Source organism: Cololabis saira, chromosome 16 (genome assembly GCF_033807715.1).
Source record: "Cololabis saira isolate AMF1-May2022 chromosome 16, fColSai1.1, whole genome shotgun sequence".
Classification (NCBI taxonomy): Eukaryota; Metazoa; Chordata; class Actinopteri; order Beloniformes; family Belonidae; genus Cololabis; species Cololabis saira.
The window spans coordinates 2473097-2493690 of record NC_084602.1 but is presented as its reverse complement, the minus strand read 5'-3'; the positions used below and the strand labels follow the sequence as shown (position 1 = coordinate 2493690).

General features: G+C 44.2%; 1 protein-coding gene across 3 annotated transcripts in view; it reads left to right on the top strand.

Annotated features, from left to right (window-relative positions):
• The window catches only part of akap6 (A kinase (PRKA) anchor protein 6), a 364518-nt gene that overhangs the window by 100728 nt on the left and 243196 nt on the right, over window positions 1-20594 (top strand). For all 3 annotated transcript variants that reach the window (XM_061744324.1, XM_061744322.1, XM_061744323.1), the window contains 2 exons: window positions 8863-8959; window positions 11917-12119. In XM_061744324.1, the coding sequence (XP_061600308.1) occupies window positions 8863-8959; window positions 11917-12119 (300 nt within the window). The remainder of the gene's footprint in view (window positions 1-8862; window positions 8960-11916; window positions 12120-20594) is intronic.

Genomic DNA, 20594 nt, shown 5'->3' with positions numbered 1-20594 from the left:
AGCAGGAACACACGGAAGCACACGTCAGGCACTGGAAATCTGCAACAAAAAAACCACAAACAAAACACGAAACCGGCACGGAGCCAACCAAAACATGAACAGCAATCGACCCAAATCTTGAGATCTGATCGCAGTCTGAGCTAAGCTACCGCTACCGCTACCTAACCCCAAAAACTACAGAGCAAGCATGCAAGTGAACAAGCCAGTGTGTATGTCTATGCGTGTGTATGCGTGTATGTATATGATCATGCGTGTGTGTGTGTGTGTGTGTGTGTGTGGTGTGTGTGTGTGTGTGTGTGTGTGTGTGTGTGTGTGTGTGTGTGTGTGTGTGTGTGTATATATATGTGACTAAGTGGCTATATGTGTGTGTGTGTGTGTGTGTATGTATGTGACTGAGTGGCTATGTGTGTGTGTGTGTGTGTGTGTGTGTGTGTGTGTGTGTGTGTGTGTGTGTGTGTGTGTGTGTGTGTGTGTGTAATAAACCAAACAAAGCTCCACCTGAAGTGTATCTATAGTGGGGGAGGGGGGGGAGCAACCCCGCCACCCACGAGACCAGAGGCCGACACGGAAGAACCCGGAACCCAGGCCACCAGCAACCCCACAGAGGGGAGAAGTAGGAGGGAGGCAACCCACCGCCTGCAAGGCCCCCCCCCCCCCCCCCCCCCACCCCGGCGGCGGAAGGAAGCAGCCAGGGATCCCGCGGCGGCGGACCGCGACCCAGGCAATCCCCGGCCACCCGGTCCGGGCCGGACACGTGGCCAGGAGGCCCTCACCCTTCAGGCCAACAACCCCCGCCCGGCAGGGGGCCAGCCTGCCCGGAGAGACAGAGCCGCCCCGGCCGCCGACGCGGGCAGGCGCACCCGCCCCCCACGAAAGTGGCCCTCCAAGACCAGAGGGGCGCCCCGCCGCAGAGGCAGCGGGGGGGACTGGAGACGGGCCCGGAGAGAGGGAACCCCCCAACAAGGCGACACCCGTGCAGGCCCGACAACGGAGGGCCCCAGACCCAGGCATCCCATTCATTCATCCATTCACCTATCCGATACCTATACTAATAATGAGATATACTATAATAATAAGATATACTATACCTAATAATAATACTAATAATAATAATAATAATAATAATAATAATAATAATAATAATAATAATAACCATCTTTGTATAATATAATATTGATAAATTATTAAGTTTTGTTGTTCTGCCAATGGAGGCTCAAATCCTCCATGGCAGGACCCTTCCACACCGCATTCTCACCAACACAGACACACAATCATGCACCGTTTCCCCCTCCCCGGGGGGGTCCAGCACCGCCAGAAGGCACCCGAGGCTGCACGGCGAGCCCCGCCAGGCCCGGGTATCCCGACCCACCCATCCCAGGCCGGCGAGGGAACGCGGGTGATGTGGGACCCCCTCCCGCCCCTAGTGTTGAGTGCATGTGATTAATGCCATAAAAACAGGGAGGGGGAGGGCCAAGTATCGATTTGACACCGACCCCCACCTCCCGAACTACGTGTCATTGTCAAATGTATTTATTAAGTGTTGAATGTGCAGTGTCTACTTTGCTGTTAAAACCGTGAGGCGGGGAGTGCCGGGCCACGCGGGACAATGCCCCCCACGACCCGGACCCCCCGCCCTTCGCCTATGTGCGTATGAATCGTGTACGGGGGGAAGGAGGGGGAGCGGAGGCCGAAGCCAGGAAGCAGGACCAGCAAAGCCGGCCCTGATAAGACACCCGCGTCCCCCCACCGGCCATCCAGTGGACGGGGGCCGGCCCTCCGAGCCGGGCCAGGGCCCCACCGTACCTCCACGGGCGCCCCCGGCGCCGCCGGAGCCCCCAGACGGAGGGGGAAACGGTCCAACATCCTCCCATTCATACTGACAACATAAGACATAGACACCTGGGAATGGTGCCACCCCGCCACCGCGCCCACCCGTGCACCCCCCGGTCAGGGGAGGCCCGATCCCCGGACCCGGAAAAGCAAAACATGTTAAACCTTTATTTGTTATAATGTTGATGATTTTGTTGGTTTGTTTGAATTGTTTATTGATTTCATAAAATATTCAAATTTTTTTTAGATTTTTTATTAGGGGTTTTCATAAACTGTGAGCCATAATCACCAAAATTATAACAAATAAAGGATTGAAATATCTCACTTTGAATGTAGTGGGAAATAATATATTTGTTTCACCTTTAGTTGAATTTACCAAGAATGAAGTTTTACAATATATTACAATTTTACGACCTTCACCTGTATATTATGACATCAATAAATTAGAGCATAATATATGTCCGTATTTACGGAAGAATATTACGGCCATGCAGGAGAAAAAATATTTGAGAGGGGAAGATTTTTTTTTATTGTGCACTTCGAGAAAAAGGTCGAAATGTCGAGAAAAAAAGTCGAGAATAATGTTGAAGTACAATTTCGAGAAAAAAGTCGAAATGTCGAGAAAAAATTTCGTGAATAAAGTTGAAATGTTGAGAAAAAGGGCGAAAGTTTGACTTTATTCTTGAAATTGTACTTCAACATTAATCTCGACATTTCGACTTTTTTGCCCCTAATACTCTTCCGTACGTACGTATTGGTTCAATACGGAACACAACTTTTAATTCCCAATTACGTAACATTCCGTATTTCAAGGGACGGGTGGCGAGCCTAACCTGCGATGACCTGGAGGACTTAACGGAGACTCCAACAAGAACAAAACTCCTGACCAGAGATTACCTGCAACAGGAAAGAGCAGAAAAGGAAGGAGAAAAAAGCCCAGCTGAGCACGACTGAGCTGATCTGAGTTAGCTGCTAATTGTTGAGCAGAACATCCACAGTTCTGACAGTCAGTCAGACTGAAAGATCCGTCACACCTGATTCCTTTCACACCACTGAACACTGCACCAACTGTTTACACGTTCAGAATGTCAAATAAGAAACAATCAAGCAACACGTTAAAGTAAATCCCTCTTCCCACCCTTCTCCCACTCAACCCAAATACTTCACAGTTAATGGCATTTAGCATCATACATTTACTCTGGAGCAGCCGTAGATGATTCAGTGCCTCCAGCACTGGTGAGCTGACACCAGTGTCTCCAACCTTGTCTCCAGCTATACGTCTTGTTCATTCGTCTTCACTGTTTGTATCTGCTCCATAAATATTGGTGGTTTGAAGGTCTGACCTTGTCATGTGTAGACGGAAGCCATCGCCCGTCTATCCTTCACTGCAGACAGAGGAACGTCCCGGGCTAAAGATGGAGAGTTGAAATAGGAGTGTAGAGTGATTGCTGTGTGGGTATGTGACGAGTCAAAGGAAAATAACACTCAGTCGCCTTTACGGGATTAAATGTAGAGCAACACAGCTGAAAACAGTCAGTTTCACCGGCTTTTTCTGCTGTGATGTCTTTGTTTTCTTATGCTTGTTGATTCATTAAAAAAGAAGAATAAAGAGTAAAGTCCTAATTGTGTTCTTCACCTTTACACACGTAGAGCTGGATGAAACGGGTTCCAGTCACTTTGTCGTGTGATGAAATGCAGTTAAAACAAAGGTTTTAGTTTGGGCTCCGGATACCTCCTCATACATACACTACCCCGGATGTAGAGAGCAGCTTGGGTGTGTGTGTGTGTGTGTGTGTGTGTGTGTGTGTGTGTGTGTGTGTGTGAGAGAGAGTTTCTCAAAGCACTCCAGTAGGTTGTCAGAGGTGGTTAAATCTTGAGGTCCTGAGCACCTTGAGAATAGACTGACACACACGTGCCTACACACACACACACACACACACACACACACACACACACACACACACACACACACACACACGTGCCTACACACACACACACACACACACACACACACACACACACACACACACACACACACACACAGATCAGAAAAGGCTGTAATGGTGCTGAGAGACCTGACTGGATTGTTTGCCAACACGGCCTCAGGCTATTTTTCTGCCTCTCTCCACCCATCCCTCCATCTATCCGTTCATCATCCATTCATACAGTATCATGTGTATTCTCTCTTCTCTTTTCATTTCATCTCACCTTCTCTGCGCGCTTCCCTTTTAGTTTACTGCAATTGTGACTTTTCCCCTCTTTTATTTGAAGAGCCAGTCGTCTCCCCAACGTTGGTCACACGTTGAGGATAACGTTTCTGTCTCTCTCTGCTCTCCAGTTACAGTGTAAGTTAGCTGCATTGATGGTGTCACGGACATATTTTTATATAGGTGTTTCTCTTTCAAAATGTAAAATTTACAGGATGGGGATCATTTCAAGAAATCACTGTAAATGGATCCACTGAGGTTAGCACTGCTGATTGTGCCTTCATTTACCCCAGAAGAGAAGAAGGCAAGCATGTGATGAAAGTTGGTGTTTACATGGCTAATATTGTTGCTGCATGGATGAATGCACTGGAACTGCTCAGCACTGGCAGGAGGAACATGTCTGCAGAGGGAGTGAGTCTCCATGTGGTGTCCTGTTTACTTGGAACGCTAGAAGAGGTTAGTGTGTCCATTGGCACGGCACACTGTCCTTAACTGACTGGAAAAAATCCAAGGCAGCTTAAAGGGAACCTATTATGAAAAACAGGTTTTCTCTTGCTTTAACATATATAAAGTGGTCTCCCCTCAGCCTGCCAACTCAGAGAAGGAGGAAACAACCAGATTCTGCAGTGTCTGTACAGCCGTCCAGATGAGCCGTCCAGTGTGATGTGGATCTACGAGCCAATAAGATTCTGAGCGATGCGTGAAACCACGCCCACAACTAACTCTGGCCGGAACAGCAACAACTAACTCCACCGGCCGGAGCTTCCTCCATTTTTTCGTAGCGGTGTATCGCGTCATTCAGGCAGCCAATCAGCACAGAGCCTCATTATCATAGCCCCGCCCACTCAGAATCCTGCATAGATAATGAGGTTAGAGAATGGAAAGCTGATGACATGGCTCAGAGGCTGAATTTCTAATTTATTTAGCAAAAACAATCAAAAGCTTGTTTTTAAGACATTCAAGGCCTGTTTAAAATAGGTATTAGATGCCATAATAGGTCCCCTTTAAAGGGATAGGTGATGAGAGATGATGATGATGAGGATGATGATGTTAGGTATAGTGTTAGGGTTAGGCTTAGCCACATTTTCACCTGTGTCGTCCTGAGGTTCATAGGACTATAGAGGGAATGCGCATGACGTCACAGATGCGACTTCACAGTGGGTTTGGCCCACCGATATGAACACAGCAATCGTGCTCAGATGCGGGACAAAACAAGCGAGCTGAGATCTCCTAGGAGAGGTTAGGGTTAGGTTCTCGGCTCGCTTCCATTCCAGACCTGGAGCGGTTCGTTTGCAGTGAGAACAGAATCCACACAGCAACCCACACAACTCCATTCATAACTCGCTTACGATGCTCAATAGTTGATGTTTTTCCCGGGGTACAGAAGAGGAAACTCCTTCCGCGTTCATTTCTGACCAATCAGAGAACAGTTGGTTCATGGTATTTGTTAACAGCTTTGAACCGCTACAGACGGTTGCCTTGTGAACACAAACGCCACAAACGAAAAACCAAACAACTATCGATTTAGCCCCTGAATCTGAACAAAACAAACGGCCCACAGGTGTGAAAGCTCCCTAAGTGTTTACCATCAGGTGTACAGTCATGCTGGGACATTGTACAGGGTGGTGATTGCAGGAACTAACATGTGGTGAGGAGCTCTCCTAGGGACTCCGGAGCTGCTGGAAACCAGCTCTGCCTGTGTTCCGGGTCCATAACCCATCCCTACGTCCTCTTGTCTGGGAATACATGGAAGCTTTTACAGACTGAGTTTTTGGCTCTTATTTAAATGGGCTGGTTTTGGTTGTGTTTGCTTGTGTTGATCAGCAGTTTGAAAACATCAGCTGCCGAATTGAACCATCCCATAATCGCTGTTTCTGAATTACGATCACAAACTCATTTGCCTCAGATAGAAAGATAACATGAACTCTGATGATCAAAAATCTTTAGCAGTCAGAAAATTACCTTAGTTTATTCAGAATATGTACATAATTGTCGGGGGAGTTGAAGATCAGCACCGGCTCCGGTTATGTTTTCCATGGAACTTTAAAGTTTTCTTACTGAGCTTTTTTTATTTTATTTTTTATTCATTTATTTATTTTTTAAACATTTGTCTGATTATGCGGTGCTTCTTAAAGGATTTCTGCTCAAACTCGCAGCACGTTTTCACATCTGTTACGATGAGTAACCATGCAGATTGGAAAGCTTTGTTTACATGTGGGAGCAGATGATTGAATTTCCAAAGTCCAGGTAACACTCTGTGTCCGAGTGGAAAAGGAGACGTAAAGGATGAACAACAGGAGTAAACAAAGAAAGGAGGATGACATTTAAATGTTTTCTGTCCCCAAATTATAAGACATTTTTGATTGCTGGTAAATAAAATGGAGAGGGAAGTGCAGCAACACCAGGAACACAGTTTGATGTATTTCACTGAGAAATGGCAGCAAATGCTGAACTCCAATGCATTCATACAGATTTCAAGCTTCATAGGAACTTGTCTAGACGGAGCAGGCAGAGCAGAGATGCAGAAGTGTCTGCAGATAGTTGGCTGTGTGTTTCATTCCATGTTATGGACAGAGAAACTTCACCTGTTACCTGCTCGTGCTGAGTTTGGTAATAATAGAGGGAATGAGCATGACGTCACAGATGCAACTTCACAGAGGGTTTCTCCCACCGAGTGTCAGAAAGACTGAGTGTCAGAAAGACTGAGTGTCAGAAAGACTGAGTGGCAGAAAGACTGAGTGTCAGAAAGACTGAGTGGCAGAAAGACTGAGTGTCAGAAAGACTGAGTGTCAGAAAGACTGAGTGTCAGAAAGACTGAGTGTCAGAAAGACTGAGTGTCAGAAAGACTGAGTGTCAGAAAGACTGAGTGTCAGAAAGACTGAGTGTTAGAAAGACTGAGTGTTAGAAAGTCTGAGTGGCAAAAAGACTGAGTGTCAGCGTAAACTTTCAGTTTGAGCAACTGGAAAACATCTAAAATGGGAAAGAGCTGTTGTGCGATCGACTGTACTCATAGATTTAGCAAGAAATCAGAGTTATCGTTTTACAGACTGACGAAAAATAATCTTAAGAAAGACAAATGGATCACTGCAATTCACAGAAACAACTGGATTCCAGGCACCGAAACGTGGATTTGTGGTTCCCATTTAGTATCAGGTAATGTTGGATTTTTGGGTAGCTAACGTTAAACGGTCAAATCATAAAGTTCGGTGTCCTCGTCACTTTAATTTCTACAACAAATCCTGCCTTGAAGTCGGACCAAGCGTCAAGACTTTTGTAAGCCTTCAAGCTTTGCTTCGTGTATTTCCCCGGCGTAGAAATTAAGTACATATAAATATCAGGAAAAGGGATTTGTGGCCAAATATTAATGTCCATGGACCACTGGTTCTTGGTAACTATACAAAATATTAATGTCCATGGACCACTGGTTCTTGGTAACTGTACAAAATATTAATGTCCATGGACCACTGGTTCTTGGTATCTGTACCAAATATTAATGTCCATGGACCACTGGTTCTTGGTAACTGTACCAAATATTAATGTCCATGGACCACTGGTTCTTGGTAACTATACAAAATATTAATGTCCATGGACCACTGGTTCTTGGTATCTGTACCAAATATTAATGTCCATGGACCACTGGTTCTTGGTATCTGTACCAAATATTAATGTCCATGGACCACTGGTTCTTGGTATCTGTACCAAATATTAATGTCCATGGACCACTGGTTCTTGGGGTATCTGTACCAAATTTTAATGTCCATGGACCACTGGTTCTTGGGGTAACTGTACCAAATATTAATGTCCATGGACCACTGGTTCTTGGTAACTATACAAAATATTAATGTCCATGGACCACTGGTTCTTGGTATCTGTACCAAATATTAATGTCCATGGACCACTGGTTCTTGGTATCTGTACCAAATATTAATGTCCATGGACCACTGGTTCTTGGTAACTGTACCAAATATTAATGTCCATGGACCACTGGTTCTTGGTAACTGTACCAAATATTAATGTCCATGGACCACTGGTTCTTGGTAACTGTACCAAATATTAATGTCCATGGACCACTGGTTCTTGGTAACTGTACCAAATATTAATGTCCATGGACCACTGGTTCTTGGTAACTGTACCAAATATTAATGTCCATGGACCACTGGTTCTTGGGGTAACTGTACGGGTCACTGTCAAGTCCAACTGACTTTAATTTAAGCTGATAATCAGCTGTTATCCCGTCTTCTCCACAGTTTCCCCGACTAGTTGCAGCTGTTTTTACCACTCAGTGTGAGTAAGGGGGCTGGTCCAGTAGGAAAGTGACGTCCATGCAGACCCTCTACGGAGCTGTTGACATCAAACACATTCACGACAGTCTCGGCAAATTTAAAAAACGTTTCTCCCTGCAACGCTTCCAACTTACCAACAGTCTGAAGTCCCCAGTAAAAAGGGAGCGAGCAGACCCCCAACCCCCCTCCCCCCCGGAGGAGCCGGAACCAGGAGCCTTCTAGCTGTGAGGCTAGTTAATTCAACCATTTATTGTGCACATATTATTTCACTCTTGGGATAAACATCATTATTCATTCCAATTCAGTTAATTTCTGGAATTAAATTAGATTCAAACAAAACAAAACAAAAAAAAAACATGTTCAACTCCAGTTAATATATATTGATGTCCTGCGCTGTTTCGGGGCACTTTTCAGATAACAAGTTCAAATTTTGTTCATGTATTTTCATTTCTGGCCTCCTGGGACGTGCACTTCTTGGTTTGTTTACTTATTCACCGAGATATTGGGATACCAATGACGGGATTTGTTCCTGTGTGTTTCAGAGTTTCAAGCTCAACGTGGAAAGTCACGGCACGCTGAAGGAGAGCATCGTGGAGGAAGGCAGAGCCCTGGTCGGGATAATCACCTCCCACCAGTCAGGTACGCTCTTCACAGGTGTTCATAATCCAGCCGCAGTCCGGCTCCATTCATTATAAATATTGGATTAACAAAGTGACCTTCAGAAAGGAGAGCTCATTTAAATGTAACCAAAAGCGATAGGGGGGAAAAAAGGGAAAAAATGAAATGTGGACGAGCAGAAAACACCTCAGTGACTCTAAAAACCATTTTTTGTTGAGGGATTGGATGATGACCAACACTGCTGCTGATGAGGTTTATGTATTGTGTCAGATCAGAACAGGAACATGAACATAATAAAGTTAAAAGATGACGAGCATCCTGTTAGCTTCCACGGAGAGGGTCAACAAAGATGAGGCAGTCTCAAATGGAGCTTTTCCACTAGTACCTACTCAGCCCGACTCCACTCGCCTTGCCTCGTTTCTTTTAAACACCCAGATCAGAAGTAGGAGGTTGGAGAAGCTGCTGTGACGTATTTGATTGTGTGATCTAAACGAAGAAGACAACAACACTAAAGATGTAAAACCTGGAGGAGATGATAGATGTGCTGCTGGGTCTGTGGCTTGTGTTTGATATCAAGTTAAAAACTGAGAGTGAGAGAAGCTTCAAGCGGCAACGCTTTTTTTTTTGTTTGTTTGTGTCGGCGCTGCTGAAAAGTCAGCTGGAGCCGTGAGCAGCTATGAAGAGACAGAGCTCCTGGTGGATCTGGTCGTTCCTTATCTCCGTCTAGATCCTTTTTTAATTCTCTCCTCAGCACCAGGTTTATGAACATCTGACCCTCAGAGTTGGATCATGAAACAGACTTTTGCTGCCGTTGCCTGTTGAATAAAATGAATCCGTCAGTCTCTTTCTCTGATTTCCTCCTCCTGACTCAGACGTCTGACTCCAACCCCCCGACCAATCGGTGGCCTGTAGTGTGATGATGTCAGATACAGCCGACTCAGCAGCTTAGAACCTCGGCAGAATAGATACAGAAAAGTATCTACTCGGCACGTTAGACCCCTAGTGGGAATGCACAAAACCGAGGCGAGTCGAGTCCAGTCAGGCTGAGTAGGTACTAGTGGAAAAGCGCAAAAAGTTGCATCGATGACTTTACGTTTACATTTAGCAGACACTTTTATCCAAAGTGAAATACAATCCAACCACAGAAGTGTAATAACTCAGAAAGCAAGTGCACTTAAGTCAGCATTCAACTAAGCGCAGCTAAGACAGCATCCGCGTTGTTTAAAGCATTCAAGCACTTTTTCAGGCCACATGTGTAACCTTGGAAGCCAGCAGAAGTTCTCATGTGAGGAGTCTGCACCGATCCGTCTGTCAATCTCCCGCTCCATCGTTCCCTCACTCGTGAACAAGATCCCGAGATACTTGAACTCCTCCACCTGAGGCAGGACTTCTCCACCCACCCGGAGAAGACACGCCACCCTTTCCCGGTGGAGAACCATGGCCTCGGTTTTGGAGGTGCTGATTCTCATTCCTGCCGCGTCGCACTTGGCCTCAAACAAGAAAAATAATTACAATGAATTCAGAAGGCAGATTGGTTTCATGTTAAAAGCAAAACAGACAGACAGACAAAAATGGATGTGCTTATTGGTGACTGCTCACACTGTTGCACAATCACATGGCACGGACCCTCGGGACGTCCCGTCCTGCCCACTGTAACCGTGTTCTGGGAGCAACAGCCTTGACAGAGATTCCCAGACCTTCCTTGCACCACCCACCTCCTCCGGCTCTACTAGTAAGATATGAAGAGGAGAAATGAAATCACCCCAGCCCTGAGGCTTCCATACTCAAAACATCTCCCATGGGAATCTGGCAGGCGTCCTAACCAGATGCCCAAACCTCTTCTAGCTATTTTCAGTGTGGCGTAGCAGTCATCTCTACTCTGAGCTCCTCCTCGACTAGCTTCTATCCATAAAGATTATGAACAGAACCTTTTACAAGGGTCATCCGATAGCCCCCAGAAGTGGGATGGACCTATTGCTAGATAATGCGAAGCAGGCTTCCTCATACTCAATGTTATTGAATCATCTCCCATGACTAGGTGAGGACACCATGAAGGACACAGCTGTGCCCCTTCTTCAAATCAACAAAACACTTGAAGATCATTTGGCCGAATTCCCAAGCACCCTGCAGTGTTCTTGCAATGTAAAGAACTGGTTTAGTGTTCCAGGTCAAAGACCTAACTGGTGTAATGGGAAATTTTGGTATAACATATAAATTCTGATCTTTTATGCTTTCACAAATCCTGTTTCAGTGAACATTCCTTGGCGAGGTCATGCTCCTTTGACACAGCATGGTTGTCAGGGTGATATGTATGTTTTGTCTTTGTTCCCAGCCTGACTGAGACAATGAGATAGCATGGCCCAAAAACATCGGGAGGGCATTTCGGACTGACTGTTCACCTGATCAGATCGGTATTTGTGTGACCCTCCATTCATTGAATGTTTTTCCTCTTTTCATTAAAACTTCAGAAAGACAGCTGAGGTGTCCTGACATTCATTTTTGAACGAACAACAATTTTTGCCACCACACTGGTCCTCCTGAATCTGACAGATTCTTCCAGGAAGCCTGGGAAGTGTGAAACACCCTCTAGCACCCTTTCCTTTTTAACAGCCTGCTCCTAAGGTTGGGTTGATGTTGAATTGTCCGTGTTGTTTGGAACATGTGAGACAAACCAACAATCAAGTCTGAGTACTGTGACAATGTTTGATCGAGATCTGTGCATTTTATAAAAGAGATGCACGTTTCTTCTCAGATTTACTGAAATTAGGTTTACAGTCAGGTGGTTCTAACTCTGCTTCATAGATGAACTCTTTAAGGAATAAATCAGAACTTTGATATTAGGCTTTTTTGAATCAAGTATCTTGATTGCTGTCTTTGGTAGTCCATGTGCTTCCTTCTGTAGTATCTAAAAGGTCATTTGAATAGACTAAATTGTTGGTAAACGATTTCCTTTCTTCACCTTTGATATAAACCTACAGCTCTTAAAGATATCCTCGACATGGTCTCCAGCCAGTGGGAGCAGCTCCAGCGGCAGATCCGGCGCCAACATGGGTGGATGCTCCGTGCACTCCGCTGCATCCAAGTCCGCCTCCTGTACACCAACCAATCACAAAAGTCCTTCAAAGTCCTGTTGGATGCTTCAGCAAACCAGCAGCCTCCATGCCAGGCAGAAGGCCTGAAGGTAAGCGAGGAGAAGTGGCCTTTACTTACTTTGAGTCATCTCATCTGCTTTCTTTTTGTTCCCTGTTACTCATGTCCCCCCTGGTACATCCCCATTACCCCTCTCTTCATCTGTTGTGGACATACGCTCACAGTTACACAAACGTACTGTTTCTATGACGTGCCGCCTGCTGTCAATATCTTGGTTATTCTTCCTTGCTGGTTAATGCTTACTAACAGCTAATCGAGATATGAGAAACAAGAAACTTCAAGGCCATAAAGTCAGTGTGTCTTAGATATTATGGATGCAGACGGCAGTAGATGGCAGGACATGTTTGTATAGCACATATTCAGCTTGTGTGCAGGAGTGTAGTTCATTATTAGCATAGCTGCTAAAAGACAAAGACAAACTGCTGTGTTCTGACACTGGCCTCTGGTTCTTACTTTGTATTTCTGTGGTTATTTCTGACTCTTCTCAACCTGTCAGCTTTTTTCATAAGATGAAAGCAGAGTTGTCTGAATAGTTGGATATCTGAGTTATATTTAGGACTTGGATACCAAAGAAGGGGGGTCAAAAATGTGCAAAGATGTGTCCAAGTTGTTAATTTGTTTGCTCTGCTCACTATTTTATACATTTATTAGGGCTCGAGCACGGACAGTGCAAAGGCCCTATTGTATCTGTAGGAATTTTTCTCGTTTTTTTTTTCCCCTTCTTCCGACGAAATGAGGGCCTTTTTTCCCCCTAAACGTGCCCCAAAAAGTCACCAAATTTTGCACGCAAGCCAGGCCTGGCAAAAAATTTGATATTTAATGGTTTGCATTGATGGGCGTGGCTTAATGGCTCAACAGCACCCCCTAGAAAACTTTGTGCCTCAAGCCCCACAATACGGTTTGACGTACATGCACGAAAATCGGTAAACACCTGTATCATGTCGCAACTTAAAGAAAAGTCTCTTGGCGCCATGGCCGAAACCCAACAGGAAGTCGGCCATTTTTAACATTTTGAATTAATTGCGTAATTTTGGCGCAATTTATGCCATTCCTACGGCAGGTAATACGGCACGAACCGTAACGTGCACCCAGGTGTGTTATACATCAAAATGGGCATCTCCATCCTGCGACGACGCGCATTACTTTTCTCAGTTAAAAGCGTTACCGTGGCGACGATAGACGCCAAAAAGCGTGCCCCCCCTTCTGATGATTGGTCCATATTTGATAGTTCCTACTTTCAGCCATAACTTTTGAATGGCTTGACATAGAAAGTCGTGGGTGGTGTTATCGGACTCGGTATTGGGTCCTTGAACATAATTGGTGCAAATTAGCCCCGCCCCTTCTTCTGATAGGTCGATATTTGATAGTTCCTATTTTCGGGCCTTAACTTTTGAATGGTTTGAGCTAAAGAGTAGTGGCTGGTGTCATCGGACTTAGTTTTGAGTCCTTGACTTTTATTGGTGAAAATTACACGTGCGAGGGCCCGTTCATTGCTGCTTGCAGCTTTATTTTCACACTTGTATCTACACATCTGTACCCACTTTTCCTTTTTACTCCCACCTTTGTTCTATTATTTTTACGTTAACATCACTTTGGCTCTTGCATCAATTCCTTTCTTCTTTTCTACAGACTTGCCTTTTTATCCATTTTTCCTTCATTTCATTTCATCACTTTAATTTTTCTCTTTCCTCTGCTATTACTTCTTCTTTCCATCCTTCCCACCTCCTCCCCCTCCTCTTCTCCTCTTCCAGCAGACCCGACTGGTTGTTTTCAGATTGTACAGTTGCAATTAGCACTGCAGCAGCCTGATCACTGTGATCAGTCAACAGTGACAGCTATTAGCCAGTTCCCACCTCTGTGTGTTTGTTTGTAGTGAACGTGAGTTTTTATATGTTTGTGTACCTTTTTTTAAACGTCTGTATGTGTGTGTGTGGCCATTAGTCGCTTGCCCATTATCTGTGTGAATTTAAATGATCAAGTTTTGCTGCATCACGATGCACACGCATGCAAACAATGTTAAGATGATATGTTCTTGTTCACATATATCTGTGGAATTACACCGTTCATTTATATTCTGATTAGGTGACTAACTTAGAGCAAAAACTATGAGGTCTGTGTGCAGGAGCCACACTTGAGCCAGTTTTAGGTTTTCTTCCTGCAAAATGAGGCCTTGTTCATTACGAGTCAAGCTGATACACATTCAAGTTTATGACAGCGGTGCGATTATAGTTATGAACTAGAAAATTTCAGGACATTTCGATATGGGCATGCCCTACTGCCCATTCGTCCCCTCTTGCTGCTTTGGTTTGGGGCTGTAGTGGTTGTGTAGTGGTTGTGCTTAAGGTTGTATTGGTTGTGTTTAGGGTGGTTCTATGTCAGTTTGAGGTGTTTACGGTTGTATTTCATTCATTTCTGTGCTCCCCGCACCCCCTGCTTTGGGGTTGTGTGGTTTAGGGTGATTAATAATGGCCAAGAAGTAGTTTAGGGTTGTTAATAAACCGTTAAAGGTTGTTTATAAACCTTTGTGGATGGGGCCATTTGGCAGGCATTTTGACCTAAAATGTATGTAGATCACAGCTTTATGAAATTTGAATATGTTGTAGTCCACAGCGAGGCGAGTTTTGAAACATTTGAATCATGTCCCTACGATAACCTGTTGCCTAGCAACAAGCGTCCAAAGTCAAATGGACATATTTTTTTTTATTGAAAGTTTAATATCTCAAAAACTGTAATAATTGGCATAATGAGGTTGAGAGATTTTTTGGTCCGAAGCGAAGCGAGTCTGGGAACATTTGAATGATGTATCTACGCCAATATGCGTCCAAATTGGCACGATGGATCCACATGTGTTGATGCATGCTATGTGTGGGTACACGTTCCGGTTCAGGCTACGTTAACGGATAGGTTTTTTTTTCACCATGGTAAAAAACCCCATCCGAATGAATGGGGCCATTTGGCCTGGATTTTGACATAAAATTTCCTTAAATCACAGCTTCATGAAATTTGAATATGTTGAAGACCACAGTTTGCTTTGAAGGAAGTTAACCTTTTTGAACCATATCAGGTGAAAATAAACACATATTTATATATTATATTGACTTATATTATGAGGCTTCGCCCTTTGAATGACTGTCGGCTCAGCCAATGGACAACCATCACCACTTAGTAACTAGCAGTTAATCCAGCATTGTAGAGCGGGTGGAGTGGCTGGAGTGGGTGGTACCCCCCCCCGCGCTGCTGTGGCGTTGACTGCAAACAACTTCAGCTTGCTTGTGACCCTCAAGCTTGCAAGTTCCGCTCCTCGGAAAGCTGGCGTCTGTCACTTTCAGTTGCAGACCTCCATTCTGTAATATTCATGGCGTCCATGGCTCTGTGGTTGAGGAGCTCCTCGTCTTGTCTTCATCAAATGCCACCCATGCAAGATGAGTAACTGGGGAGACGAGGAGATCCACCAACTGCTCGGCCTCGGAGACAAGGACGCCATCAACCGGCGTATGGCCAGAACCGCAAAGGATGCTCCACTGTTTGAACAACAGGCCACAAAAATGAACACTCATCCCAAAGTTCATCAATCCTCATTTTGATTCTGGCAGGAAGGCCATACATAGAACAATCAAGTAGCTGGAATAGTGCCCAAGAACACCCGTACTGAGTACGGACCGTGGGTGGGTGATACCCCCGAGAGTGGTGTAGAGCAAAGATTCTGCGGGACTTCCAGGTCCATTAGGAACAACCAAAGATGGACACAAACTCCAGAGGAAAACAGCAAAGACTACGTTTACATGCAGTCAAAATTCGGGTTATTGCTAATATTCCAGTTACTGAAACATTCAGAATATTCCGTTTACATGGTAATTAATCATTCAGGATATCTGGATCAAACCAGCGACGCACGGAGAACGTGATGACCCAATTCCCGTCATTTCTGCTTCTTCTTCCTGTATCCAAATTCAAAACAAATGCTGCTTCGCACAACTTTTCTCTCACCTTCTTGTAAATCTTCTATCCCGGTACTTTCTACCGTCTACAAATGCAGAAATGTTCATATCCTTCATTACATTTATGAAGTGATTAGTCTCCTCCTGGTCTTGTTTCTCCGTGTTTAGAAGAACTTCCTGGACTCAAAAGACCAGGATTCCTTGTGAACAGAACATGTGCAGAAAACAAATTCCTGTTCCGTTTGATGGGGATATTCTGTTTGGTGTTTACATGACCCAATATTTTTTAAAAGGAGTAACCCAGGGCTCATGTTGGAGTTTTTAAAAACCTGAAAATGAGCAAATTCGGGTTATTCAAAAGGGTTATTGATGTTTACATGGCCGTGCAAATTCAGGTTATTGCCAATATTCGGGTTTTAAAAGGGTTATTGATGCATGGAAACACAGTCAGTGACAATTGTCACAATCCCAAGTGAAGGCATGATGCTGAAGAAAGGCTGAATTAAGAGATGAAACAGATGTGGAAGGTGAAATCTGAGCTAATTAATATCAAAATAATGACTACAGAATTATTTATCCGGTGATAAAAACAGTAGAGCCCTTTCTGTTGTACAGTGGCACCAACATCTATTTTGATGTTTTTATGTGTTTTCCATTCAGCGCCTATAATGTTAAGTCACTTCCATATGTTGGAGTGTGATGCGTCATTTACAACCATTAGACAGCTTGACTTGATGTGGCTTCACTGTGTTCATTATCTGCTCGTGCTCCTTAATGCCAATCAGACGCGTGGCCTAATTCCTGCACAGACACCGAGGTGGAGCTGTGTCTGTGCTCAGAGGAGTGGACGGCAAGGTCGACCAACGCTACCAGTTTGGTGTGTGTTAAGGTGTTAGTTGGTTTGCATGTGTGCACGCTGTGTTTAAAAACCTTACTAAAAATAATTTCTAAAAAGTATACTACAGAGGAAGCGATGGCAGAGTTGGTGTATGATGTGTGTGTTAGCGCCGCCGTCACGAGCAGCTGGTGCAGGTATATTGGTGTCAGTGACTTTAACCTTGACCATGGGGCAACGTAAAGGGAAAATTGGAATAAATTTATCAAATAATGAAGTTTCATTCAATATTTATAACAAGCAGTTTCACTGTTCATAGAAGTGAAATCAATAATTCATCCCTTTAATCTTCATTTTTAGAGAAAGAACAGAGGCAAATGACACATCTGTCTTTAGGGCAGTTAGCTTGCAGTTTCCTGAACGTAAGTGCAACTCCATCTCTGCCGGTGAACACACAAGTGAGAGATCACCGCCAGATTACAACAATATACAGCTGAGCTTTGAATAGACCAATTTGTGTAAACGATGCTAATAGTTGATATCTGGAGCTAAAATAATGGTGACATGTTAAAACATGTACAGGACTGTCTCAGAAAATAAGAATATTGTGATAAAGTCCTTTATTTTCTGTAACGCATAAATGTCATACATTCTGGATTCATTACAAATCAACTGAAATATTGCAAGCCTTTTATTATTTTAATATTGCTGATCATGGCTTACAGCTTAAGAAAACTCAAATATCCTATCTCAAAAAATTAGAATATTCTGGGAATCTTAATCTTAAATCGTAAACCACAATCAGCAATATTAAAATATTAAAAGGCTTGCAATATTTCAGTTGATTTGTAATGAATCCAGAATGTATGACATTTTTGTTTTTTTAATTGCATTACATAAAATAAAGAACTTTATCACAATAATCTAATTTTCTGAGACAGTCCTGTAATGGTGACATGTTAAAACATGTATTTATTAGTTATTCCAGATTCACAAACCAAAATCATTAGTTTTAGTCATTCAATTGGAAGTTTACATGGTGATGAGAATAAATCTTGAACCACAGCTGTTGTTGGAATGAAGGTTTTTTTTAATTGTTGGAATGAATGTGTTTAGACCTTTTGAGTGCGTATGTCTGAGCTACCTGGCCAAAACAAAAGAACATCACACACTAATGTTCCCTTGGACCAGGCTAAGATTTGATGACGAGGTGTTCCTTCCATGGCTAGTCACCGCCATACCTGTCAAGTTTTGGATTTAAAAATAAGGGACATTTTCCACCACCCGCTGTCCCACCAGCCCTATTTCCAAAAATAGTGATTAATTGTACTTAAATCAAAGAAAAGGATTGCAAAAAAAACAGAACATTACAAAATCAAAAAAAAAAACAGACCTGAAACATGGAGGAACAAACCAGTACGAGCCAGCAGGGAGCAAGGGAAAGACAAGAGCAGATATACAGAGGGGTTAACGAGACACAGGTGCAGACAATCAGGGCAGATGGAAACAAGGGAAGTCAAGACAGAACTGAAACACAAAGGCTGCGTCCGCAATCCCACACTTCCACCCTAATGAGTATCAAAATGAGTATGTGAGATTTAGTGCGTCCGAAACATTAGTACGTACTCAATAGTATGTTCTATCCATACTCATTCTGGAGAAATGTATTACGGTGCGTTCGAAATGCCATACTAAACAGTATATACTACAACAGTGGTCCTCAACCTTTTTTCAGTGATGTACGCCCTGTGAAATGTTTTTTCAGCCAAGTACCCCCTAACCAGCGCAAAGCACTTTTGGTTGTTAAAAAAAAAAAAGACCTAAAACAGAGCACTGTGCCATCAGTAACTGATTTATTAAACATAAAAATATTGCTGCTACGCTTCAACCACGACTCCATCGTTGGTCCAAGTGATTGACAGGTGAAGCCAGGTGATTGACAGGTTAGGTGGAACCATCCTGGTGTGGGGGATACTCTGGGGTTTTAGGATAATAAGTTGAATAGCCCACTCCTGAAGATAAAATTCATTTTATGAATTTAAACTTATATTTTCCTCAATAATTTATGAAATATTTATTTTTAAAGGATTTTTGCATGGATGCTACTTTTAAAATATATGTATATTTTAAAATCTCACGTACCCCCTGTAGTGCCTTCACGTACCCCCAGGGGTACGCGTACCCCCATTTGAGAACCACTGTACTAAAAAGTATACTAAAGTTCGGCACACTCTTGAGTAAATATCAGTAGTGTGCATTAATTAGGACGTACTATTAAGAGTGCACACGTCACTTCCTGCCGTTGGGAGGAAGTGACGTATCACAGCAGCAGTAGCAGCGCAAGTGTCCATCAATCCATAGTTTTCATCCGTCCGTCCGTCCGTCCGTCCGTCCGTCCGTCCGTCCGTCCGTCCGTCCGTCCGTCCGTCCGTCCGTCCGTCCATCCATCCATCCATCCATCCATCCATCCATCCATCCACCTCCTACGTCACCATAAAACCCGTGTAGACCTGAGCATTCACATAGTTATCTTTTTATCGTGTACTTTTCTCCTTCACCCTCCATTTCTTTGTTGATCCCCAGTCTCTCCCTCCATCATCCAGCTCTTCTTCATACCTTCCTCCCGTAGCTTTCTTGCAGTCGTTTCATCTGGAGAGAGACGATTCAGATAAATGTCAAGTAATATCAGAGCTGGGGTAGCGGGGTTTAGGGGGCAGGAAGAAGATGCAGTGATAACAGCAAATCTAACAGTGGGACAGGACAGACACCACCGGGGATTAGGATGCACACGAGCGCACGCACACACTCCTGGATTAGTGGGTTCGCTGGTGCTGGTCTCATGTGACAGTGTTGTGCTACGGGACTTCAGCACAGCGCCGTCGTATTTGTGGTGCATGTGTGAAGAGGGTTTTGCTGCATACTGAAGAGGTCAGGGTGGAGTGTTTTGATAGACTCGCTGAACACGGAAGAAGAGACAACGGGAAGGAGGTACAGTAGAAAGGTGTTTAATATGAGTGTGAAAGCAGTGTAATATTTAACAGCTTAGTGGGATTTGTCTGTCACTTTATGGTGGCTTGGACTGAGTCTGGTAACACAGATCCACGTGCATAGACGCACGTACACACTGAAATGGCAAGTTGCGTCCAAGCTGATGCATCAGAGTTGTTTGGAAAATTTTAATTTTACACATGTGAATGAATTTTGACATCTGCCCATCCTGGAAGTGGAGGAGAAATGCAGAGATGTGACAAATATAAAGAAACACTTTCTCCCTCTCACTGCCAGTATTGTGCTTGATGACAAAGTGCATTGTGGGTAGTGCCATGGAGTGGATATAATGCTCTGGGGCCTCATGATCAAAACGTGCGGCGCACAAAAAACGTGCGTACGCCACTTTCTACGTTCACGGTCGTTTGATCGACAATTGATTTGAAAATTATTGAAGACTTCAATAATGGCAGGATCAGGAGGGAGCGCATCTTCAGAGACCACGCTGATTCACTGGCCCACGATGATGACTGGCTGTTCAGCCGTTTCAGATTTCCAAGAGCCATCCTCTTGGAACTCTGTGCTGAGTTGGGTCCGGGTTTGGAGAGGGGCACAAGGAGGAGCCACGCACTACCTGTCCCCCTGCAAGTGCTGACCACACTTGGTTTCCTGCCTACCGGGTCTTACCAGCGCGAGTTGGCAGACCGGTCAGGAATAAGCCAGTCTGCACTGAGCCGTGTAATGC